Below are 25,252 nucleotides of genomic sequence, written 5' to 3'. Positions count from 1 at the left end.
TCCTCATTCTGGAAGCCAGGGCATGGTAGCAATGGAAAATGAATTCAATGGAGATAGAATTTACTTTAGCTTTGAAAAACCTGGGTGTGAGGAGAGATTGTGACTTCTATGACTAATTCCCACAGGGAGCTAACCTTCTCCCAACTCTTCCAGGGTGGGTCAGGCCTTCTAGAAAGATAGAAAAGCCCACAACAAGCCCAAGCTGGCTCAAGGCAGCTTTTGAACTTTAACCATAGAAGCTGCCAATGTCTGACAGGAATTGTGCCTAAAATGGCCAGAGATCTGAGGACCTGGGAGAGATGAGGGAAGGAGGCTCCTTTTCTTTCTTTCTTTTTTGTTTTTTGTGGAACAGCTGTTTGAACTCTAAGCCTCATTCTCTTTCTCTCTTTCTTTTTCTTTTGTCTGTCATGGAGCTTGAACTCAGGGACGGGGCACGGTCCCTGAACTCTTTCACGCAAGGATAGCACTCTACCATTTTGAGCCACAGCACCACTTCTGGTTTTCTGATGGTTTCTTGGAGATAAGAGTCTCTCAGATTTTCCTGCTTGAGCTAACTTGGAATTGAGACCCTCAGATCTCAGCTTCCTGAGTAGCTAAGATGGCAGGTATGAGCCACCTCCTCCCAGCCTAAACCTCATTCTTGCTAGGCAAGTGCTCAGCCCACTGGAGCCCATCCAAGTTCCCAATCCAGGATGAAGATGATAGAGTTGTACCTCCTTCACAGAACCAGTACTTCCCTCCATCAAACAGAATTGACTTGACAGAAGAGGTTGGTTTATATAGGCAGGTGGAGCCAAGTATTTCTTGATTCTAGAATTTCCAGGGGAGCCAATGAAGATCTTTAAAAAAAGTATGAAAAAAGCAAAAGGAAAGAGGAGGAATAGAAGAAGGAGGACAGGGAGAAAGAAGAGGAAGAAAAGGAAAAGGAGGAAGAGGAAGAGGAGGAGGAAGATGAGGAGGAGAAGGAAGAGGAGCAAGAAGAGGAGAGGAGAAGGAGGAGGAGGAGAAGATGAAGAAAGAAGCAGCAGCAAAAATTTGTCATGAGAGAGAGTGAGGAACAGAAGACATTGTACAAAAGGGAATGTACTCATTACCTGAATCATGTAATTGTGATCCTTCTGTACATCACCTCTATACTAGCAACAAGGTAAATTAATTTTAAAATTTCATCATTTCAAAGGAAAATGCTTTGCTTGCAGAGGGAGAAGAATAGAAAGTCGCTGATTGCTTCACATAGGGTTAACTCTTTTGTATGTATGGATTAAGGCAGAGAGAAGCATCATGCTTTTTTGTTGAAATGGAGTCTCATTAACTGTTTGCCTAGGCTAGCTTCAAACTGTGATACCTGTCATCAGCCTCATAAGTAGCCAAGGTTACAGGTGTGAGCCATTGTGCCTGGCTGAAACAATTATTTTTATGATGCCTATTTATTTTTCAAATTGAGACAGAGTTTCATTATGTAGCTAAGGTTGGCCTAGAATTCTCAGTGCTCCTGCCTGAGCTTCCAAAGTGCTCAGGTTACAGTCAGACAACATCACACTGAATCTTAAATAACATTTCATAACATATGTGATCTGGAACAATATGATAGCTGGATACAAAAGGGACCTAAAGATAATTCTAGGTGGGACTGGGAAGGTGGCTCACTGGTAGAATGCTTGCCTTGCATGCATGAGGACCTGGGTTCGATTCCTCAGCACCACAAAAGAAAAAAGAAAAAAGCCGGAAGTGGCACTGTAGCTCAAGTGGTAGAGCACTAGCCTTGAGCTGAAGAGCTGAGGGACAGCACCCAGGCCCAGAGTTCAGGCCCCACGACCAGACCCAAAAAAAAAAAAAAAGATAAATCTAGGTTTAGCCTAATATGATGGCATCTTGGGTGTACTTCTAGCACTTGGGAGGCTAACGCAGGATGATCTGAGTTTGAGGGTAGCCTTGGCCACATAGGAAGAGCTTGTGAAAGAAAAAGAGAAGAAAAGAAAATAGAAGAGAAAAGGAAGGAAAGGAGAAGAGAAAAAAGAAAGGAAGGAAAAGAAAAGAAACAAGGGAAGGAAAGGGAAGGGAAAGTTGAGACTAAGCCTAGAACTGACTCATTGGAGAGAAAACTGGACTTTGTCATAAGTTATCAGCTATTTTTCTGAGGCTATGGGAGAGTCTTTATCTAAGTAACAATATGGCCTTTGGTCCCAAGCATTTCCTCCTCCCACCCTCCCACAAACTAAACAAACTCAATTCTTACTTCTTTCTGTAGCTTTAGGCTGGTATAAAAATTCTGGGAATTTTGTTCTTTATTTTTTGGTCATGAGGCTTGAACTCAGGGCCTGGGCACTGTCCCTTAGCTCTCCAGTTCAAGGCAAGCACTCTACCACTTGAGCCACAGCGTCACTTCTGGTTTTCTGGTGGTTTATTGGAGATAAAAGTCTCATGGACTTTTCCTGCTCGGACTGGCTTTGAACCATGATCCTCTGATCTTGGCCTCCTGAGTAGCTAAGATTACAGGGGTGACCTACTGGTGCCAGGCCATTTTGTACTTTTGTGTGACTCCATACATAAGTGCATCATTAAAATGGTTTCCTCCCATTCATGGGTCTACCCTCACTCAATTTGTTCAAGAGATTCAAATAATTGAGAGGTAGGAGGGTAGAGGAAAGGGTAAAGTCCCCTCCAAGTGTAGGAGACAGAAGATAAGAGGTTCTTTGAAGCTGCTTCTCCCTGAGAAACACTGACTCCTAACGTGGACACATGAATCAGCTGGGAAGAGGGTGACAGCCAGGAAGCCCCAACCCCTTCACTGTGTACCTCAAATCCTTTGTCTTGGGCCATTTTGACAGACATCTTGGACGGCCATCTTGGACAGCCATCTTAGAAGCCAAGAAAGGCAGACCACTTTGCCATGGGTCAATGACTGTTGCTGTCCCAAGGCCCCACCTGGGCTATCCTGAGACCAAGGAGCTGTCAGACCTTGTCTGATCACCTCTGCTCACAGGTATGCCTTGGGGCTGTTGTGACTGCATACATTCTCCCTTTCTGCCCCCAGGTCCTCATCTATTCACGCCTAACGCAAATATCTGCACCTGTGGAAGATGGTTGAAGATATATGAAAGCCTGACTTCCTGTGGCTGCCAGGTAATAAATCCCCTTTCTCTACCCTTCATTCTGTCTTTTAGTTTGGTGGATAGGGGTAGTGACCCAATCTGACATGTGCAACTCCTAGACTTTGATCCTGGGTTCTGAAAACTCCTCTTTCAAGGAGACTGGGGAGATAGGAGTTGGGGGAGAGTGTCTGCGAGAATGGTGAGTACCTGAAGCCATAGAGGTCAAGGGTAGGTCTGGAGACAGCAGTTGATGGTCAAAGGTCAACTAACAGTGTCCCCAGCCAGAATGCCTTTTGCACACGGCCAACGGAAACAGGAAGGAAGTCGGGCTCTTGAAATTCCACTTCCTAAAGTTCTAGGCGTTGAGTGGAACAGCTTGGAAGAAGGGACTGGAGAGACCCACTAGAGATAAGCAAGGCTGTGAGAGCAAAGATCCAAGGGGGAGTTCAGTGCAGTAGACCAGAGACAGGCCATGGCTTAGCCTAGGATTTGGCTTGGAGGATCTAGAACAAAATAATCTCCCAGCAATTTCTAGAACTTGTATCTCCAACACCCAGCCTACTGGAACCCTAGTGACAGCCTTCTAGAACAATCCATGGTACTCAGCTAGGCTTTCACTTAAGCCTTGCCAAACGCTGGTACCAGGCTCTGCTGAGATGTAGCTGTGGGGGAGAGTGGAAGAGGCCCCTGGCCTTTGGCAGCTGAAGCACGTGTGGTATGGGTGTATCTCCTGGCCTGGGGTGAGGAGTCAGCTTGGGAGGGAGGCCAGGATCCACCCAGAATGACTCAATTACTGTGAAATCTTCCTGTAGCAACCTCTACATCTTTGTTCTGTGCATTTGCTTGCTTTGGGGTAAATATTTAGAGGCTGTCAAGTTATCCTTCAATCATTTCTTCAGAGCAGAACCCCAGGGCCTACATCTGTAATCCTAGCTATTTAAGAGTCTGAGATCCTGGGGATAGAAGTTCAAGGCCAGGTCGGGCAGTAAAGTCCAATCGACTTCATCTCTTAAAGATTAACCAGAAAAAAATAAAATAAAATAAAATAACCAGAAATGTCCAAGCTCACTCTTGTAATCCTAGCTACTCAGGAGGTTGAGATCAAAGCCAGCATGGGAAGGAAATTCCATGAGTCTCCAACAGAAAACCAAAGGCAGAGCTATGGCTCAAACTGGTAGAGTGCTAGTCTTAAGCAAGTGCCCAGGCTCTGAGTTCAAGCCCCAGGACTAACAACAACAACAAAAATTAACCAGCAGGAGTCAGGCATTGGTGGCTCACACCTGTCATTCTAGCTGTTCAGGAGGCTGAGATCTGAGGATCACACTTCTAAGTCAGCCTAGCCAAGAAAGTCCATGAGATTCTTATCTCCAATGAACCAGCAAAAAGCTGGAAGTAGGGGTATGGCTCAAGTGGTAGAGTGCCAGCCAATGAATGAACAAGCCAAGTGAGAGCACAAGGCCCTCAGTGCAAGCCCCAGTAGTGGCACAAAAACATGAGGAAGGGTGAGGGAGGGAGTGAAAACTGGGGGAAGGGACAAGGGAAGAGCATAATTAGGAAACGGGTGCAGGCAAGTGAGGGGTGGCTGATGATTTTCTCAGGACAGCAAATGGTGGCTGGCCACAGTCACAGGCATTGTTGCCTGGCAGATGCTCTGCTTCTCTTTTCCTTGGGGGCAGCTTCCATTCCATCCCTCTTTGTAAAATGTTATTAGTCCTGTCCTGAGGAGAAAGGCATGGAGGAGAAACATGTACACTGGAGACAGAAATACCAAGCTTTCCTCCTGGTTTCATAGTGCCTGTGTGTGTGTGTGTGTGTGTGTGTGTGTGTGTGTGTGTGTGTGTGTGTGTGTGTGTGTGTGTGTGTGTGTGTGTGTGTGTGTGTGTGTGTGTGTGTGTGTGTGTGTGTGTGTCCTTAGGCTTGAACTCAGGGCCTAAACACTGTCCCTAAGCTTTATTATTCAAGATTAGCCCTCTACCACTTGGGCCAAAGCTTCATTTCTGGCTTTTTGCTGGTTCATTGGAGATAAGAGTTTCATAGCCTTTCCTGCCTGGGCTAGCTTCAAACTAAGATCTTAGATCTCAGCCTCCTGAATAGTGAGGGTAACAGGCATGAGACACTGGGACACAGCAAGGCATTTATTTGTATTGCTTATTATATCTGGACCTGGCCCTGTATTCAATCAGGCTGTGATGGTGTTTCTATTAAATTCTGAGTATACAGCCAGGCACCAGTGGCACATACCTGTAATCCTACCTACTCAGGAGGCTGAGATCCTGATTCAAAGCCAGCTTGGGCATAAAAGCCTATGAGCATCTTATCTCCAATAAACTACTCAGAAAAAGCCAGAAATGGCACTGTGGTTCAAGTGGTAGAGGGCTAGCTTTGAGCACCAAGAGGCTTAGGGACAGTGCCTAGGCCCTGAGTTCAAGCCCCAGGACTGGCAAAAAAATAAAAAATGAAGCCTGGGTGTGAGAGCTCACACCTCTAATCCTAGCTATTCAAAAGGCTGAGATCTGAGGATCGTGGTTCAAAGCCAGCCTGGGCAGGAAAGTCTGCAAGACTCTTTTTTTTGGGGGGGAGGGGGGATCCGGTTGTGGGGCCTGAACTCTGGGCCTAGGTGCTGTCCTTCAGCTCTTCAGCTCAAGGCTAGTGCTCTACCACTTGAGCCATAGCACCACTTCTGGTTTTTTTCTTTTTGCTTATGTGGTGCTGAGGAATCCAACCCAGGGCCTCAGGCATGCAAGACAAGATCTCTACCACTGAGCCACCTTCCCAGCCCCTCTGCGAGACTCTTATCTCCAATAAACCACCAGAAAAACCAGAAGTGGCACTGTAGCTCAAGTGGTAGAGTGCTAGCCTTAAGCTGAAGAGCTCAGGGACAGTGCCCAGGCCCAGAGTTCAAGCTCCAAGACCAAAATAAATAAATAAATAATAATAAAAATTTAAAACTCCTGAACACAAACTTGCTGGTACAAAAGAGTTAACGGGGCACCTAGAAGCAAGGCTGCTGAACTCAAGGCATCTGGCTTTTGCCTAGAAGCTGCCAAACCCCCCTCCACTGCCATCCCTCCAGCAAGTGGCCTCTAGGGGAATAAATAGAATACATAGAACAATCCCTCAGTATCAAGATGAGACAGGCCTGAGTCTTAAATCCTAGCTGGGGGGAGGGGGAGGGGAATAGAAGACATGGCTCAGTTGGTAGGGCGCCAGCCAGTGAGTAAAAAGCATCAGGTACCAAGCTTGAATCCTGATCTCAAGCCAAAATAATAATAATCCTAGCTCTCTGTGCCTTAACCTGGTGACAGAAGGAAGGGCCTAGCCCCTCCATGAAAGGAAATTGGTTCCAACATACCAAACATGTACAAACACATACACACATACACACATACTCAGACTGACCTCTGTGAGAATGGGAGGAAGTCAGAAATAAAGGAGGGGGTGGATCACGGGCCAAGTAGCTGCAGGTAAACCAAGCCTCAGATGGCCACAGTCCCTTTATTTACATACTACTACTTCCTATCTGGGAGCCCCACGCCCTCCTCCCAATCTGATCCCAGAATTAAAAGGGAAGTGAGAGGAGGGCCGGGGTGACCTGGGTTATCCTCTCATGCCTTTGTCCCCAACATCAGGCTGGGGTTCCTAGGAGAAATCTGACCACCAAGAGAGACAAGCTGGCCAGCCAGGAGGCGGGGCATGCTGGAGCCCCGCCCCTGCCCCGCCCTCTCCACCCTCCTGCGCCTGATCTCTTCTGGCCCAGCCCCTGGGAGGAGGGGAGAGAGTCGACCTGCAGAGATGGACGCGGCCAGCACCTGGGCGCTGTTGCTGCTGCTGCTGCTACTGCTGCTGGGAAAACTGGTGACATTGTCACTGTGGGGGACCCGGGCCACCGGCCACCTGCCCCCAGGACCCACGCCACTGCCTCTACTGGGTAACTTCTTCCAGCTGCGACCTGGGGCCATCTACTCTGGGCTCCTACGGGTGAGTGAGCCTGGCTGGGGGTGGGGAGGGGGTCCCCAAGGCAACGATCTGGCTCTGGGCAGGAAGCAAGATGGGGGGGAGGGTCCCCTGAGTGCTAAGGCAAAGAAGAAGGCAGGTGCAAGGGGTCTCAGCGTCAAAGGGGACCCTCTAGGCAGGAGTGGTGCTGAGAGGGAAGGGGTGTCCTGCAGAGAGACGATCCTAGGCTAGGAGAAGCCACAGAGTCCTCTAAATGGGGTCAAAGTTGGGGGAGCAGGATCCAGGAGGTGGAAAGGGGTCCACAGCACCCTGGAAAAAGTGGTGGGCAAGGAGAGAAGAGCCCTGGGGAAAAGAGTACCTGATGTGGTTGAGTTGAGCTTGTTGCCAGGAGAGAAATCTTTTTTTCTTTTTTGGTACCAGTCCTGGAGCTTGAATTTAGGGCTTAAGCACTGTCCCTGAGCTATTTTATTGTTCAAGGTTGGTGCTCTACCACTTGAACCACAGCTCCACTTCCAGTTTTTGCTTTTTGTTTTTGTTTTTACTGGTCCATTAGAGAGAAGAGTCTCATAGACCTTCCTGCCCGGGCTGGCTTTGAACCAGGATCCTCCAGATTTCAGCCTCCTGAGTAACTAGGATTACAGGTGTGAGCCACTAGTGCCTGGCTGAGAGGAAGTCTTTTTGAGGAAAGAGCTGAGATAAAGGGAGATCTGGAGGCTTGTTGCAGGCTGGAAGGAGGCCGCTGCCCCAGGCTGAAGGAATTTGCTTTAGAGCCTCCCCAAGGGGGAGGATGGATGGGTTGTAGCTGGGGTTAAGATGAGATCCAGAAGTGCCTGAGACCTGGATGGGAAGTCAGGAGGAGAAGGCAGCCCCAACCTGCCAGGGCGGAGGGGGAAATACTTCCCCCATTCCAAAAAAAACCTCTGGTAGCTATGCACCAGTGACTCACACCTGTAATCTCAGCTACTCAAGTGGCTGAGATATGAGGATTGTAGTTTGAAGTCACCCAGGCAGGCAAGTCCGTGAGACTCCTATCTCCAATGAACCACCCAAAAGCCGGAAGTGGAGCTGTGACTCAAGCGATAGAACAGTAGCTTTGAGTGAAAAAGCTCAGTCACTGGGTTCAAGCCCCAGGACTGGTTACAAATGCACACACGCACATGCATGCGCATGCAGACAGATACACTTGCACACACACATACACATACACAAACCCTCTGGTACTTCAAGGGCACAGAGTGAGGGTGTGGGCAGGACTGAGGGTGGGAGGTGTAGCTTAAGAGGTTGAGGAGGGGGCAGAGAAGGACAGAGACATCTGGAGACGGATGGATAAGATTTGATTTGGGGGGCTGGGAATGTGGCTTAGTGGTAGAGTGTTTGTTTTGCCTTCAGGAAACCCTGGGTTTGATTCCTCAGTACCACAGACACAGAAAAGGCCAGATGTGGCACTGTAGCTTATGTGGTAGAGTGCTAGCCTTGAGCACAAAAGCTCTGGGATAGTTCCCAGGAGCTGAGTTCAAGTCCCAGGACTAGCAAAAAAAAAACAATTGTGTGTGTATGTTGGTGTGTATCAGTCCTAGGGTTTGAACTGTGAGTCTGGGTGCTGTCCCTGAACTTTTGTTGCTCAAGGCTAATGCTCTACTACTTCAGCCACAGCCACAGCTCCACTTCGGGCTTTTTTTTTTTCTAGTGGTTCATTGGGGCCAAACATTCTCACAAAATTTCTTCCCTGGGCTGGCTTTGAACCACGATCCTCCAAACCTCAGCCTCCTGAGCAGCGAGGATGATAGGATGAGCCACTAGCACCCAGTGAGGATTGGCTAGTTTTGAGCTGTAGAGTGAAAAGTTTGGTTTGCTTTTTGGGGGGGATGTGGGGGGGAGGTTAGGAAAGACCACAGCGGCTTTCCACTGGCAGCCCCAGTGTCCTTCACCCCAACACTGTCTCCTTCTGCATCCCCAGCTGAGTAAGAAGTATGGGCCCGTGTTCACGGTGCACCTGGGCCCCTGGCGGCCAGTGGTGGTGCTGGTGGGTCACCAGGCTGTCCGTGAGGCCTTAGGAGATCAGGCCGAGGAATTCCACGGGCGAGGAAGGCTAGAAACCCTGGACCGGACTTTTGACGGACACGGTAAGTGAACAGCCAGGTGACCCCCACACACAGGTGTGTGCATGACTTGCACACAGCTTAGGGCCTGAGATTCCACGTCTGAAAGGGCGGTTCCTGTCCTAGGGCCCGGATGAGGACTGCAGGGGGGACTGGGCCTTGTACAGAGGGAGGGGCTTGCTAAGAAATCCTCATGGAAGGAAGACTGAGGAACTTTCCGGGCTCTGGGGATGGATAGGCCAACACTCATAACCTAGAAACCATGCATTGTGCTAAGACATCCCCTGCCAGGCACTGCTGGGGCAGGGCACGGCACAGTGGGGATAAGGGAGATCACACCTGTCATCCTACCTACTCAGGAGGCTAAAATAGGAGGCTTGAGATTCAAGGCCAACCCTGAGCACAGGAAAGTCCATGAATGAGACTCTTTATAATGAACCAGCAAAAAAAGGTGGGGGGGGGGAGGGGGGAAGGGGGAGAAGTGAATCTGTGGCTCAAGTGGTAAAGTGCCAGCCTTAGAAGAAAAAAAAGTTCAGGGATAGCATTCAGGATATGAGTTCAAGCTCTAGTACTGGCAAAAGAAAAGACTGGGAGGGAGGAAGCAGGCAACAGTGGTTCAGCCCTATAATCCTAGATACTCAGGAGGCTGAGATCTGAGGATCACCGTTCAAAGCCAGCCCAGACAGGAAAGTCCATGAGACTCTTATCTCCAGTAAACTACTCAGAAAACCGGAAGTGGTGCTGTGGCTCAAGTGGTAGAGCACTAGTCTTGAGTTGAAGAGAGACAGAGCCAAGGCCCAGAGTTCAAGCCCTATAACCAATGAAAAAGAGAAAAGGGGAAGGAGGGAAGAAGGAAGGGAAGGGAGAAGGGAGGGGAGGAAATGCAAGACAAGGCAGAACATAGAACTTGGACAGTTTTTCACCCCATAATCTCACTATGCTTGGCTCCTATACTGAATTTTTTGTTTTTGTTTTTGTTTTTGTTTTGTTTTGGTCTGGTCGTGGGGCCTGAACTCTGGGCCTGGGCACTGTCCCTCAGCTCTTCAGCTCAAGGCTAGCGCTCTACCACTTGAGCCACAGCACCACTTCCAGTTTTTTTCTTTATGTGATGCTGAGGAATCGAACCCAGGGCCTCAGGCATGCAAGGCAAGCGCTCTACCACTGAGCCACCTCCCCAGCCCCTCCTATACTGAGTTTTGAGGACCCAGAAGTGACAGACATGTCCTCCTTTCTGTGGGACACAATGCTTTTCATAAGACAGTGGAGGCAGCTGGGAAGGTGGCTCAGTGGTAGAGCGCATGAGGCCCTGGGTTCGATTCCTCAGCACCACATAAGCAGAAAAAAAGCCGAAGTGAGGCTGTGGCTCAAGTGGTAGAACGCTAACCTTGAGCTGAAGAGCTGAGGGACAGCACCCAGGCCCAGAGTTCAGGCCCCACGACCTACAGAAAAATAAATAAATAAGACAGTGGAGGGAGGGACTGGAACTCTAAAATGAGAAGTGCAGGTTTAAGAGCAGGAAACAGAGGCCCATGCTGGAAGCTGGTGGAGGAGTTCAGGGAGATCTTCATGGAAAAGGTGGCCTCTGAGCTGACCCAGAGGAAGGATGAAAGAAGGTAATTCTGCACGATCAGGGAAGGGGTATGACAGCCCCATCAGGCAGAGCGCCCAGCAGGGACTAAAGGGGGGAACCTGGGGCCGAGATCATGGCATACTTTGTTAGAAATGAGAACGTCAAAGTCTAAAGGACCCTGGACAGTGAGTCACACATCTGTTTTTGTTGTGTGTGGTTTTTTTTTTCTGGAAACTATAGATTGTTTAATTTTATTATTATTTTGTGTGTATGTGGTAACTGAGGAATCGAACCCAGGGCTTCACGCATGCTAGGCAAGCATTCTACCACTGAGCCACACTCCCAGCCTCTATAGATTTGGTGTGTGTGTACAGTTGTCCACTCGACGAGGATGTGAATTCAGATCCTCACACTCTAGCTTGGCTTGTTCCACTCAAGGCTGGCATGCTATCTCATTGAGCCACAGCTCCAACTTTCAGAGTTTTTACTGGTTCATTGGAGATCAGAATCTCACAGATTTTTCCTACCCTGGCTGGCTTCAAACCCCAATCCTCCTATCTCAGCCTCCTGGAGCAGCTTGGATTATAGGTATGAGCTACCGCGCTTGGGTGAAACTGGAGGGGCGGAGGTGAAGGCTGAAGGCTGCTAGTCTGGTGAAGGATCCCACTAGACACAAAGTGGGGCCCTGGGTGGGAATTGGGGATGAAGGCACAGGTAGGGGGGATAAGAGGACCAGATTCATGTCCCCTCTGGCCTTGGGCTAGAGGATGGAGGAGGCCAGTTGGGGTGTGTGTTGATTGAGCACCTACTGTGTCCTTAGTTCTCAAATCAGGCACAGAGAGACACAGGCAGCCATTGGGAGGGAAGATCCAGTCCCTTCTTGAGTCTAGCCTTGGCACACAGGGGTTTTCTTCGCCAATGGGGAGCGGTGGAGGCAGCTGAGGAAGTTCACGCTGTTGGCCCTGCGAGACCTGGGCATGGGGAAGCCAGAAGGCGAGGAGCTGATCCAGTCTGAGGTGCACTGTCTGCTGGAGGCATTCCAGAACACAGAAGGTCAGCAGTGTGGGGTCACAGGGCGGGGCGGGGGGGAGGCACACACTGGATGTGGGGGTGACCTCTAGCCCAGTGCTGGGGACCTGCAGGAGGGAAGGCCTTGGGCTCTAGCCCTTGAGTCAAAGCTCTGCTTCCAGCTTTGGGGCGAGTTATTGGGGATAAGAGGCTCACGGATGTGCCTGTCTTGGCTAGCCTCGAACTGCGATCCTCAGATCTCAGCCTCCCCAGTAGCTAGGTGACAGGCAGCCTTTTTCATCTTTGTCTGTCCATCTGTCTGTCTCTTCATGGTACATCTGCTTCGTTGGGGCTTCCCTGTCCCCAGCTCCATCACCCCCTTCCCTCCCTCACCACCCCCACAGGACAGCCCTTCGACCCCTCCCTCCTGCTGGCCCAGGCCACTGCTAACATCACCTGCTCCCTCATCTTCGGCCTCCGCTTCCCTTATGAGGATGAGGAGTTCCGGGCTGTGGTCCAGGCTGCCGATGGGACCCTGCGAGGGGTCAGCTCCCCCTGGGGCCAGGTGAGTATGGGGGAACCCTGTGCCAAACCCCTGCCCCAGGGGTTTCTGCCAGGCCCCCTTTGAGAACCACCTCTCTTCCCTCCCACCTCCACCCCCACCAGGCCTATGAGATGTTCTCCTGGCTCCTGAAGCGCCTGCCCGGCCCCCACAAACAGCTCCAGTGCCACTTAGCCACGCTGGCTGCCTTCGTGATGAATCAAGTGCAGAGACATCAGGAGAGCCTGGCCACCTCGGGTCCTGCCAGAGACCTGGTGGACGCCTTCCTGCTCAAGATGGCGCAGGTGCAGGGAGGATGGGGCTTGGCCTGAGAGTCCCTGGGGATCTTGTCTCTCCCTTCAGGTTCCTGTGACATGGCACCCCCCCTCCCCAAGTGTTGGCCCTTTCCTCGCTTGCCTATTTTTCCTCTCTTCTCCTCTTCCTCCTCTTCCTCCTCCTCCTCTTCCTCCTCCTCATTCTCCTCCTCCTTCTTTTCCTCCTCTTCCTTCTCTTTCTTCTTCTCCTACTTCTTTTTCCTCTTCCTCCTTCTTCTCCTTCTTCTCCTCCTCCTCTTTCTCCTCCTCCTACTCTTCCTCTTTCTCCTTCTCTTTCTCCTCCTCTTCCTCTTCCTCTTCCTCCTCCTCATTCTCCTCCTCCTTCTTTTCCTCCTCTTCCTTCTCTTTCTTCTTCTCCTCTTCCTTCTCTTTCTTCTTCTCCTCCTTCTTTTTCCTCCTCCTCCTTCTTCTTCTCCTTTTCTTCCTCCTCCTCCTTCTCTTCCTCCTCCTCCTCTTCCTCCTCCTCATTCTCCTCCTCCTTCTTTTCCTCCTCTTCCTTCTCTTTCTTCTTCTCCTCTTTCTTCTTTTTCCTCCTCCTCCTCCTTCTTCTCCTTCTCCTTTTCCTTCTCCTCCTCCTCCTCCTTCTCCTCCTCCTCCTCTTCCTCTTCCTCCTTCTCTTCCTCCTCCTCCTCTTCCTCTTCCTCTTCCTCCTCCTCATTCTCCTCCTCATTCTCCTCCTCCTCTTCCTTCTCTTTCTTCTTCTCCTCCTTCTTCTTTTTCCTCCTCCTCCTTCTTCTTCTCCTTTTCTTCCTCCTCCTCCTCCTCCTCCTCCTCCTCCTCCTCTTCCTCCTCCTCATTCTCCTCCTCCTTCTTTTCCTCCTCTTCCTTCTCTTTCTTCTCCTCTTTCTTCTTTTTCCTCCTCCTCCTCCTCCTCCTCCTCCTCCTCCTCCTCCTCCTCCTCCTCCTCCTCCTCCTCCTCCTCCTCCTCCTCCTCCTCCTCCTCTTTTTGTGGGGCCCTGAGTTCAGGCTGTATGTACCTACAAGCCTCACCTTCAATTTTCACCATTGCTTCACAACATCAGCCTCCCCCCGACCCGCTCCACTCCCCATCCACACAGTCAGTGAATTTTATATGAATGGCGATCATTTCACTGGGAAAGCTCGTGATTTAAAATGGTATTTGTGGTCCCGGGTAAACGTTGCTGGGCTGACCTGGAACCTTAATCCTACTGTCTCCATCTCCTGAATAGCTAGAGTTATTGGATGACCTTCCTGGGGTGGACTGGGGCCTGGGTGCTGTTCCTGAGGTTTTGTGCTCAAGGCTGGAGCTCTGCCACTAGAGTCACAGCTTTACTTCCAGCTGTTCGGTGATTCACTGGAGATAAGAGTCTCTCGGGCTTTCCTTCCCAGGCTGGCTGGGGTTTTTTTTTAATTATTATTTTTGTTTTTATTTTTACTTTTTCAAGATCTGTGTGTGTGTGTGTGTGTGTGTGTGTGTGTGTGTGTGTGTGTGTGTGTGTGTGTGTGTGTGTGTGTGTGTGCCTGTGTGTGTATTTGTATGTGTTTTCTTTTCTTATTATTTGTTTTGAGTATTTTGAGGCAGGATCTCAATATGTAGCCTTGGCTGGCCTCAAGCTCACATGATCCTCCTTTCTCTGCCTCCCAAAGTGCTGGGATTACAGGTATATGTCACCATGCCTGGTTATTTTTTCTTTTTTTTCTTTTTGTTGTTGTTGGTGGTGGTCATAGGGCTTGATCTCTGGGCCTGGGCAATATCCCTAAGCTCTTCAGCTCAAGGCGAACGCTCTACCACCTGAGCCACAGCACCACTTCCGGTTTTCTGGTGGTTAGAGATAAGAGTCTCATGGACTGTCCTGCTCAGGCTGGCTTTGAACCGTGATCCTCTGATCTCAACCTCCTGAGTAGCTAGGATGACAGGCATGAGCCATTAGCTCCCCACTAGCACCTGATACAAACCATTCTCTTTCAATTAAAAAAAAAAAAGAACAACTGTTTTCAGCTAAAATGAGCTACTATCAGGAGACTACCTCACAACTTTGCCCATTTTTTTTTTTGTTTTTGGTTGTGGGGCTTGAACTCTGGGCCTGAGCGCTGTCCCTCAGCTCTTCAGCTCAAGGCGAGCACTCTACCACTTGAGCTACAGTGCCACTTCCGGTTTTCTATTGGAGATAAGAGTTTCACAGACTTTCCTGCCCGGGCTGGCTTTGAACCGCAATCTTCAGATCTCAGCCTCCTGAGTAGCTAGGATTACAGGCGTGAGCCACCGGCGCCCGGCTGCCCATTTATTTTAAAACATTTATTTGACAAAGCGTGCCCGGTCTGCTGTCACCCAGCCCAGCCTGACTCTATTAGGCTCTGACTGTGTTTTCTGATGAGCCTCCTCCCTCTCTCTGGCTTCTCCCAGGAAGAAAAAGACCCAAGCACGGAATTCACAGAGAAGAACTTGCTGATGACAGTCACTTACCTGCTGTTTGCTGGGACTAAAACCATCAGCTCCACCATCTGCTATGCCCTCCTCCTGCTGCTGAAATACCCTCACATTCAAAGTAAGAGTGGATTCTAAAGCCTCTCATCCTAGCTACTCAGGAGGCTAATATCAGAGGAGCCACAGTTTGAAGCCAGCTGAGGCAGGAAAGTCCATGAGATTTTTTTTTTTTTAACCAGTCCTGGGAGTTGAACTCAGGGCCTGGGCACTGTCCCTGAGTTCTTTTGCTCAAGGCTAGCACTCTACCACTTACCCTTCCAGTGCCACTTCCAGTTTTCTGGGGTTAATTGGAAAAAAAAAAAAAAAGAGTTTCATGGACTTTCCTGCCCCAGCTGGCTTCAATCTGCGATCCTCAGATCTCAGCCTCCTGAATAGGATTAAGGCCTGAACCACCAGCACCCCGGCCCATGAGACTCTTATCTCCAATAAATCAGCAAAAAGTCAGATGTGGAGCTGTGGCTCAACTGGTAGAGTACTAGCTTTGAGTGAACAAGCTCAGAGACAGTGCCCAGGCCCTGAGTACCAAAGTTCTCCAGGACTAGCACCAAAGAAAAAAAATTTTTTTCTTGGTCATGGGGCCTGAACTCTGGGCCTGGACACTGTCCCTCAGCTCTTCAGCTCAAGGCTAGAGCTCTACCGGTTGAGCTACAGCACCGCTTCCAGCTTTTTCTGCTTATGTGATGCTGAGGAAGCGAACCCAGGGTCTCATACATGCAAGGCAAGCACTCTACCACTGAGCCACCTTCCCAGCCCCAAAAGAAAACATTTTAAAAAGGAGTACCAGAGCCGGGTGCTGGTGGCTCATGCCTGTATATAATCCTCACTACTCAGGAGGCTGAGATCTGAAGATCAAGGTTCAAAGCCAGCCCAGGCAGGAATATCCATGAAACGCTGATCTCCAATTAACCACCAGAAAATCAGAAGTGGCGCTGTGGCTCAAGTAATAGAGCACTAGCCTTGAGCTGAAGAGCTAAGGGACAGCACCTAGGCCTAGAGTTCAAGCCCCACAACCGACCCAAAAAAAAAAAAAAAAAAAGGAATACCAGTACACCAATGGAGAAGGAGGTGTGTGGACCCTAGGCAGAGCTGAGAAGGAACCCCCAAAACTCCAGTATTTCCAAGTTAGGCAGCTGTGTTCAATGCACAAGCCAGAGAGGTGGCTTGTGGCCTTGAAAATGAGACTGGGTGGGGCTGGGAAGGTGGCTCAGTGGTAGAGCGCTTGCCTTGCATGCATGAGGCCCTGGGTTCAATTCCTCAGCACCACATAAGCAAAAAGAAAAAAAAAAGCCCGAAGTGGCACTGTGGCTCAAGTGGTAGAGCGCTAGCCTTGAGCTGAAGAGCTGAGGGACAGTGCCCAGGCCCAGAGTTCAGGCCCCACAACCAGACCCCCCCCCAAAAAAAAAGAAAGAAAGAAAAAGAAAATGAGACTGGGTGACAATGGGCAGAAGCAATTGTGACTTCTTTTTTTTGGGGGGGTCCGGTCGTGGGGCCTGAACTCTGGGCCTGGGCACTATCCCTCAGCTCTTCAGCTCAAGGCTAGCGCTCTACCACTTGAGCCACAGTGCCACTTCTGGCTTTTTGCTTATGTGGTGCTAAGGAATCAAACCCAGGGCCTCATGCATGCAGGGCAAGCGCTCTACCACTGAGCCACCTTCCCAGCCCCCAATTGTGACTTTAGACCAGGACCTCTGGGCCTCAGTTTCCTCATCAGGAAAATGGAGGCTAAAATTGGAGGGTACCCACAAGCACATTACTAGTGGGATTTAGATGCAAGCACCCACATACAAGTCTGGCCAGGCCTGTCCCCCTTGCTAGCATCACCTCCAAATGACTGCTACCCAAAGAAGATGAGACTTCTGAGAGGAGAATCGTGGGGTCCCCCCCACCCCTGACCCTCAACCCTCCTGTCCCACATAGAGCGCGTGCGTGAGGAGCTAGCATGGGAGCTGGGGGGCAGCCGGGCCCCCAGCCTGGGTGACCGTGCCCGCCTCCCCTACACCAGCGCTGTCCTGCACGAAGCCCAGCGGCTGCTGGCCCTGGTGCCCATGGGCATCCCCCACACCCTCACAAGGACCACCCACTTCCGGGGGTACACCCTGCCCCAGGTAGGTGTGCAGTGGCCTCGGCCCAGTACATCTGAACTGTCTTGTCTGTCTCCCCTGTCAACACCTCTTTCCTTCCTTCCCTCTTTCTCCCTCCCTCTTTCCACCTCTCCCTCTCCCCTCTTCTTCCATATTTTCCCCCTTTCTCCCCTCTCTTTCCTCTTTCTCTTTCTCTCCTTCCCTTTTTCTCCCTCTCTCCTATCTCTCCCTCCATCTTTTCCTCTCTCCCTTCTCTCCCCCTCCCTTCCACTCCTCCTTCTCCTTTTCTAATCCTTGTCTTTCTCTCCTCTCTCTTTCTCCTCTCTTCCCTCTCTTTTTCTCCTCTCTATCTCTCTCCCTCCACCTTCTCTCTTCTCCCATCTCATTGGAGAGCCAATTCCAACATGCCACCACCAGGGGGCGCTGTATCCCAGATCCTGGCAGCTAAACTACTCGGAGCTCTGCTATTTCTAGTTGAGATGCTGCTTCACCGAAGACTCCATTTCCCTGTCCTCCTTTTTCTAAATTAGAAGCAATAATGATATGAACTCGGGGCTGTAAGAAAATGCCTGTAAGGTATCAAGTCAGCTCCGTCTGGCAGGGGCCAGGGGGTATTCTAGGTCCAGGGCAGTGGTAATAGGTCATGACAGCAAAATCATGGGTGTCCAACCACACTCACAGCAAGACTTCCAGTCCCTCCCATACGTCAATTTTCTCTCTGTGACCCTGCACCATCATCGTGTGCACATTCCAGGTGAGGAAACCGAGTTCTCAAAGTTAGAAAACTTTTTATGGTTTTGTGGTGGTAGTGGTTGTTTTTTGTCAGCTGTGGGTCTTGAACTCTGGGCCTGGGCTCTGTCCCTCAGCTCTTCAGCTCAAGGCTAGCACTCTACCACCTGAACCACAGTGCCATTTCCGGTTTTCTGGTGGTTAATTGGAGATAAGAGTCTCAGGGACGTTCCTACCCAGGCTGACTTTGAACCGTGATCCTCAGATCTCAGCCTCTTGAGTAGCTAGGATGACAGGCGTGAGCTGCCAACGCCTGGCAGATAACTTATGTTTACCCAGCCATGGAGCCCGGGAAAGTCTACCCTGTAGCTAAACACCCTCTGTCTTGTGTTTACTCTAACAGCATTAACAAGACCCTGCCTATTCCTGGGGTCCCCCCAAGCCCAATGAGCCCAATTCCCCGACCCCACCCTCCCCTACCTGCCTTTCCTCTATATGGAGAAACCCCAGGAACAGAGGAGCTCTGGGCTACATGTACCCAAATTTTGGGCAGGAGGAGCCTTGTTTCCCTGCTTCAAAGACTCAAGCTGCGGAAAAAGTGGACTCAGACATTCTGCAGAGATGGATGTCATTATGATTTTTGTGCCCATACTAAGGTTTGAACTCAGGGCCTCAAATTCTCACTTGGCATGGCATTTTCCACTCAAGGCTAGTGCTCTACCACTTGAGCCACAGCTCCATTTCCAACTTTTTGGTAGTTTATTGGAGATAAGAGTCTCAGGGATTTTCCTGCCCAGGCTGGCTTTGAAACAGGATTCTCAGATATCGGCCTCTTGAATAGCTAGGATGACAGACGTGAGCCACCATCACCATAAGCCTCAGTCTCCCTTTTCTTTTCCTTTCTTTCTTTCTTTCTTTCTTTCTTTCTTTCTTTCTTTCTTTCTTTCTCACTCTATTGCTTGAGCTACCAACTTACCTCCAGATTTTTTTTTGCTTTTTTTTTTTTTTTTTTTTTTTTGGTGACTCATTGGAGACAGCCAGGTGCCAGTGACTCACACCTGTCATCCTAGCTACTCAGGAGACTGAGATCTGAGGATCACTGTTCAAAGCCAGCCTGGGTAGGAAAATCCATGAGACTCTTAGCTCCAATAAACCACTCAGAAAACTGGAAGTGGTGCTGTGGGTGAAGTGGTAGAGCGCTAGCCTTGAGCTGAAGAGCTGAGGGACAGCGCCCAGGCCCAGAGTTCAAGCCCCACGACTAACAAAAAAGAAAAAAGGAAGGAAGGAAGGAAGGAAGGAAGGAAAGAAAGAATCTGCAGTCCTTTTTCCTTAGCACCCTGAGGGCTGGGATTACAAGTACGCACTACCATACATGGTTACCCCATCTTTAAAATGGGGATATTATCCATAATTACCTCAAAAGACTCAATGAAGAAAGGGGGGAGAGGGAGAGAGAGAGAGGGAGCGCAAGTGTTATCTGTGAGATCACACACATGGCTGTCCGTGATAAACACTGATTTGGGGATTTGGGGGTGTGCCTGACTAGCACTGGGATCTCGGGACTGTGCGATGTTTTCTTGTCCCCTCAGGGCACTGAGGTCTTCCCTCTTCTTGGCTCTGTCTTGCATGACCCCAACTTCTTCGAGCAACCAGAAGAGTTCAACCCAGGCCATTTCCTGGATGCAGATGGAAAGTTCCGGAAGCCTGAGGCCTTCCTGCCTTTCTCCTTAGGTATCTGCTGACCCTAGAATCTAAGCAGAGGGCTGACACCGTTGGGTCATCCCAGTACCTTCACTATCCCCAGGACTCCTGCTGGCTCCCCCTGCAGGCCGGGTTGGGAACAGCCATGACTCAGTCCTGTCTCTTTCCTTGCCAGGCAAACGCGTGTGTCTCGGGGAGGGCCTGGCACGGGCCGAGCTGTTTCTCTTCTTCACCGCCATCTTGCAGGCCTTCTCCCTCGAGAGCCCATGCTCACCCAGTTCCCTGAGTCTCCAGTCGGCCATCAGCGGCCTTTTCAATATTCCTGCCACCTTCCAGCTGCAGGTCCGGCCTGTTGACCTCTCCTGATGAAGGAGGAGGAAGATTACAGGCATGTGCTACTAGGCCCAGCTGCTTTCTGTGGAAGTGAACAGAGTCCATCTGGGATCATTAAGTATATGCACAGATAATACACCGGTCACCCATGCCATGTGACTCCGTGTGTTCACAACCCACATAAACAACTCACTAGCTTTACAGCCCTCCATCCTACCTTCATTGCCAATTAGTGCTGCCATCACTGGGCACCGGCCACTCACTGCAATCATATCATGCACTGTCCACTCACAGCACCATCTCCCCCTAGCAGCTTTCTGCTCAGACCTCCTTGGACCACTGAAGCAATCCCCAGCTCCCTCTATGCCCTTTGATCGTCCAACACCATTCTCAAGCCCCTTTTGTGTAACTCACTGTCCCAAATACAATTCTTTCCTCCTTGGTTTTTGTTTGTATGTTTGGGTTTTAGTATTAGTATTTGGCTCTTTTCTTTTTGTCCAAGACTGGGACTCAAACTCCATATCTGATGCTTGCTTTTGCTCACTGGCTGCCACCCTACCACCTGAGCCATACCTCCATTTCCTGGGTTTGAGTTTTTATTGGATCGGAGGGAGGGAGGATAAGGGGGGTTGGGTTGGTTTAGTTTGGTTTGGTCAGTTGTGTGGCTTGAACTCTGGGCCTGGGCCCTGTCCCTTAGCTCTTCAACTCAAGGCTAGCACTCTACCACTTGAACCACAGTGCCACTTCTAGTTTTCTGGTGGTTAATTGGAGGTAAAAGTCCCATGGACTTTTCTGCCCAGGCTGGCTTTGAATCATGATCCTCAGATCTCAGTCTCCTGAGTAGATAGGATTACAGAGGTGAACCACCAGCACTTGGCGGGAATGAAGTTTTTCATACAGTCCAGCTGGCTTTGAACTCCCAAAGGCTGGTATTACAGGAATGTACTGATATACCCAGCTATCCATAGACTTTTGACACAAACCACTCAGACTCAAGGAACATGACCATCCCATCCCTGCTTATGGAATATTAATAGGGGCTCCAGCCCAGTGCCTGTGGTTCATTCCTGTAATCCTAGCTACTTAGAAGGCTGAGATCTGAGGATCACAGTTCAAAGCCAACCTGGACAGTCCATGAGCCTCTTATCTCCAGTGAACCACCAGAAAACAGGAAGTGGTGCTGTGGTAGAACACTAGCCTTGAGTTAAAAGGCTCAGGGCCTAGACCCTGAGTTCAAACCCCATGACTGACAAAAATAAAAAGCCCAAAGTAGAGCTGTGGCTCAAGGGGTAGAGCATCACCCACGAGTGAAATAGCTCAGGGATAGCGCCTAAACCTTGAGTTCAAGCCCAATGACCAGCACAAAATTAATTAATTAATTAATCAAGGGCTATAGCTCTACCCTTCCATGCACACCCCACACACACATACACACTGCCATCCACATCCACAGATCCTACTCTGAATTTTAAACCCCGTGCAAAGGGGTAAAGCACCAAGCAGTGGCCAGGGTCACAGAAAAGGCCAGATGCAAACTGTTTAGGATTAAAGGTCCCTGGTGTGGGGATTGCAGGGGTTGTTTTTGTTTTTTAGAAATGCTTGTTTCTCTTCCCCATCCCCTCCTGCCCCCCAGATAGGGCCCTGAGTACTTGTACAAGGGGTGTCTGGCTGTAGTAAGAAAGAGGTGGGGATGAGGGAGTCCGCCCCTCCCTAGAGGCCAGGCGGGAGCTGAAAAATACGGTCACCACCCACTCTGGCTGTTGACCTCAGAAGCAGATGTGGAGCTGTGGGGAGGGGGGGGGTGAGTGGGGGAGGGCCAGAGGGGAGCCAGGAGGGATGGGGCTGGGACTGTTCTACTTTCTTTGTTGCAGGGTGGGAAGTCTAAAGCCAATAGAATGAGACCCTGAAGCATCTGGAGCCCCCCCTCCCCCCCCCCACCACTTTGGCCACTTTGGCCTCTTGGCCCCCTTCCCCGGCTATCTCCTGCCTTGCATTCACTAGGAAACCAAGTTATCAAGCGCGGAAGTTTGAACACATATCCCGAAGGTCAAACGATGGGATGAACCCCCTCCTCCCATCTCTACCCCCTCCCACCCCGCCCCCTTGTCCTGGCCCAGTTTCATTCGTTGTCATCAACTCCACTTGAGTAGGTGGTTTAGGGACACAGTGCTTGCTGGACAGGGGAGAGGCTTCATCTAGGCAAAGATTTAAAATCAAATAACCTCTTTTTATTTCATCTGTTTTGTGTGTGTGTATGTGTACACGCGCGCATGCACTTATGCGTGTGCAGGTCTTGGGCTTGAACTCAGGGCCTCAGCACTGCCCTTTAGCTTTTCCTTTTCCTTTTTTTTTTCTTTTTTTTTTTTTTTTTGTCCAGCTTGGGGCTTGAACTCTGGGCCTGAGTGTTGTCCCTGCGCTCTTCAGATCAAGGATAGCACTCCACCACTTGAGCCACAGCACCACTTCCGGTTTTCTGGTGGTTTATTGGAGATTAAGAGTCTCACAGACTTCCTGCCCCGACTGACTTTGAACCGTGATCTTCAGATCTCAGCCTCCTAAGTAGCCAGGATTACAGGCGTGAGCTACCAGCGCCTGGATCCCTTTGGCTTTTTCACTCAAGGCTAGTGCTCTACCACTTGAGCCATAGCACCACTTCCAGTTTTCTGGTGGTTCATTGGAGATCAAGAGTCTCAGGGACTTTCTCTACGCTGGCTGGCTTTGAACCATAATCCTCAGATCTCAGCCTCCTGAGTTGCTAGGATGACAGGCATGAGCCCTGGCACCTGGCTTATCTATCATTCATTTAAGGTTATGGTAAGGCAAATCTCAGAAAATAATTGAACAAGCATTTATTTTAAACATTTTCTTCTGGCAACTTCTTTTTTGTTGGTGGTGGTGGTGGTGGGGCTTGAACTCTGGGCCTGGGTGCTGTCCCTCAGCTCTTCAGCTCAAGGCTAACACTCTACCACTTAAGCCACAGCATCACTTCCAGTTTTCTGGTGGTTCATTGCAAATAAGAGTCTCATGGAGTTTCCTGCCTGGGCTGGCTTTGAACAGTGATCCTCAGATCTAAGCCTTCTGAGTAGCTAGGATTATAGGCATGAGCCACCAAAGCCTGGCTATATTCTGGAAACTTCTATATACACTCACAGCAGAACTGAGGGAATTGATAGAGAACAACCAGGCTTGTGTCCCAGATTTTCCCATGGTTCAGCTGCATGCTTGGTGACAGGTCTGTCGACCTGTTCATCTAGCTCAGCTGTTGTAATATCAGTAGTGAGTCTTGAACTCAGGGCTGCACACTCTCATTTGGCTTTTTCCACTCAAGGCTGATGCTGTGCCACTTAAGCCACATCTCCAGCCTTGATTTGGGCTGCTGACTATCTTAGAGATGGAGTCTTACAAAACTCCTGCCCAGGATGGCCTTGCACTATGACCGTCCAGATGTTAGCCAGAAGAAAACGATAGCTAATGATACATAGATTTGAATTTTTACTTAAATTTAACTAAGTTAAATTTGGAGATAAGAGCCCAGCAAACTCTTCTGCCCAAGTTAGTTTTGTGTTGTTGGGCTGTTTTTTTTTAACTGTAATTTTGGTTTTTGGTCTTTTTTTTTTTTTTGGTACTGGGGATTGAACTCAGGATGTTGCACTTGCTAAGCAAGTGCTTTGCCACTGAGCTACATCCCAGCCCTCAGGCTGGCTTTGACTCATGATCTTCAGATCTCAGCCTCTTCAGTAGCTAGGATGACAGGTGTGAGCCATCAGCAGGGGGCTGCTTCAAGGAGAGACAGAGAGAAGAGACACAGACAGAGAGCACTGGTAGCTCATGCCTGTCATCCATCCTACCTACTCAGAAGGATTGAGGTTCGAACTTTCCAGCCTGGGCAGGAAAGTCCACATGACTCTTATTTCTAATTAACTATCCATCCAAAAACCAGAAGTAGAGCTATGGCTCGAAGTGGTAGAGCACCAGCCTTGAGCAGAAGAGCTCAGGGACAGCACCCAGGTCCTGAGTTCAAGCCCTGCTACCAACTTAAAAAGAAAAGAAAAAAATTTTTGTGATCAGCGCCAGGTGAAGCTCAGCCTAGCTGGCTGTTACGTCAAATCTGGTTTGCAAGGGGCCCTGTGACAGACAATGATGTCACTTGAGGGTGGCTGGCTAGAAAAGTTCAGCCTCTTTTGTTGGACAGGGTGCTCAGCTCTTGTCACAAGAGGTGGTCTACAGGTGCTGTCGCTGGATTCCGAAGCGATTATAGGAGACCGAGCCCCAGTTAAGGTCACAGATAGTGACAGAGGCAGCGATGCTAAACTTCCCTCCCATTTTCAGGCGGGCACAGGGTCATCTTGTGTCAAACACAGGAGGCCTGCAGGGTCGGGGTGGGGGACCCAGGGGGGCACAGGATGCACAATCCCTGGGGAGGCACAAGTGCAGAGAGTCCTAGGTACCAAGCTATGTTCCCCAGGTAAGGGTAAGAAACGGTGCGTGTGTGGACCCAGCCCCACATAAGGGTGAAAGTGTGCACTGCGTAAGCTGTGTGCCCCACATCAGTGGGAGAGAAACTGCGCGTGCGTGAACCTCCATTGTTCACTACTAGCCAGCCATTCCGAACCTGTGTTAACCCCATCTGATGGCTGGACACACTGAGACCCCAGAGGCTGGTTACTGACCTGCCTTCATACTGTTAGGGCTTATGGCTAGGCTTTCAGGCAGAGCCTGTGGACACCTTAAGATATGGTGAATATGGCCTTTCTGGGCATTTCTGTGTGTGGGGTGTGTGTGTATGTGTATATGTGTGTGTGTGTGTGTGTGTGTGTGTGTGTGTACACACGCACGTGCCAGTCATGGGGCTTGAACCCAAAGCCTAGGTGCTGTCCCTGAGCTTTTTTACTCAAGGCTGGTGCTCTACCACTTGAGCCACAGCTCCACTTCTGGCTTTTTTTGCTGGTTCATTGGGGATAAGAGCCTCATGGACTTTCCTGTGCAGGCTGGCTTCGAACCACAATTCTCAGCATTCACCCCCTTCCTGAGTAGCTGGGATTTACAGGCCTGAGCCACCAGCATCCAGCTGGCTTTGACATCTCTGAGCATCGATGTCCCCACTTCCTCCAAGGAGTGTCCCCCAAATGATGCCACCCCAACCAAAGCTTTCATTGCTGAGATTTCGAAGCCCACTCCCCTCCCTTCCCCTCACCTTCCCAGGCAGTAAGCTCCTGACCCAGCTTGTCTGCGAGTGGCCCTGGGCAGGCATTGTGCCCCTGCGTGTCTCTGCTTGTCTTAGCCTTGTGTGGTGTGTGTGTGTGTGTGTGTGTGTGTGTGTGTGTGTGTGTGTGTGTGTGTGTGTGTGTGTGTGTGTGTGTGTG

General features: G+C 50.1%; 1 protein-coding gene across 1 annotated transcript; it reads left to right on the top strand.

Moving 5' to 3' along the window:
* Nucleotides 1-6,876: 6,876 nt before the first annotated feature.
* Nucleotides 6,877-20,316, top strand: LOC138811355 (cytochrome P450 2S1-like). Its single transcript, XM_069999099.1, has 9 exons — nucleotides 6,877-7,070; nucleotides 9,004-9,169; nucleotides 11,619-11,768; nucleotides 12,128-12,288; nucleotides 12,390-12,569; nucleotides 14,965-15,106; nucleotides 16,963-17,150; nucleotides 19,445-19,586; nucleotides 19,732-20,316. The coding sequence occupies exons 1-9, from the start codon at nucleotides 6,885-6,887 to the stop codon at nucleotides 19,920-19,922; spliced, it is 1,506 nt and encodes a 501-aa protein (XP_069855200.1). The 5' UTR covers nucleotides 6,877-6,884; the 3' UTR covers nucleotides 19,923-20,316.
* Nucleotides 20,317-25,252: the final 4,936 nt, after the last annotated feature.

The sequence above is a fragment of the Dipodomys merriami genome, unplaced genomic scaffold (assembly GCF_024711535.1).
Source record: "Dipodomys merriami isolate MVZ:Mamm:240054 unplaced genomic scaffold, mDipMer1.0.p SCAF_52, whole genome shotgun sequence".
Lineage (NCBI taxonomy): Eukaryota > Metazoa > Chordata > Mammalia > Rodentia > Heteromyidae > Dipodomys > Dipodomys merriami.
Note: the sequence above shows the minus strand (reverse complement) of the source record. Positions and strands in the feature narration are given on the sequence as shown.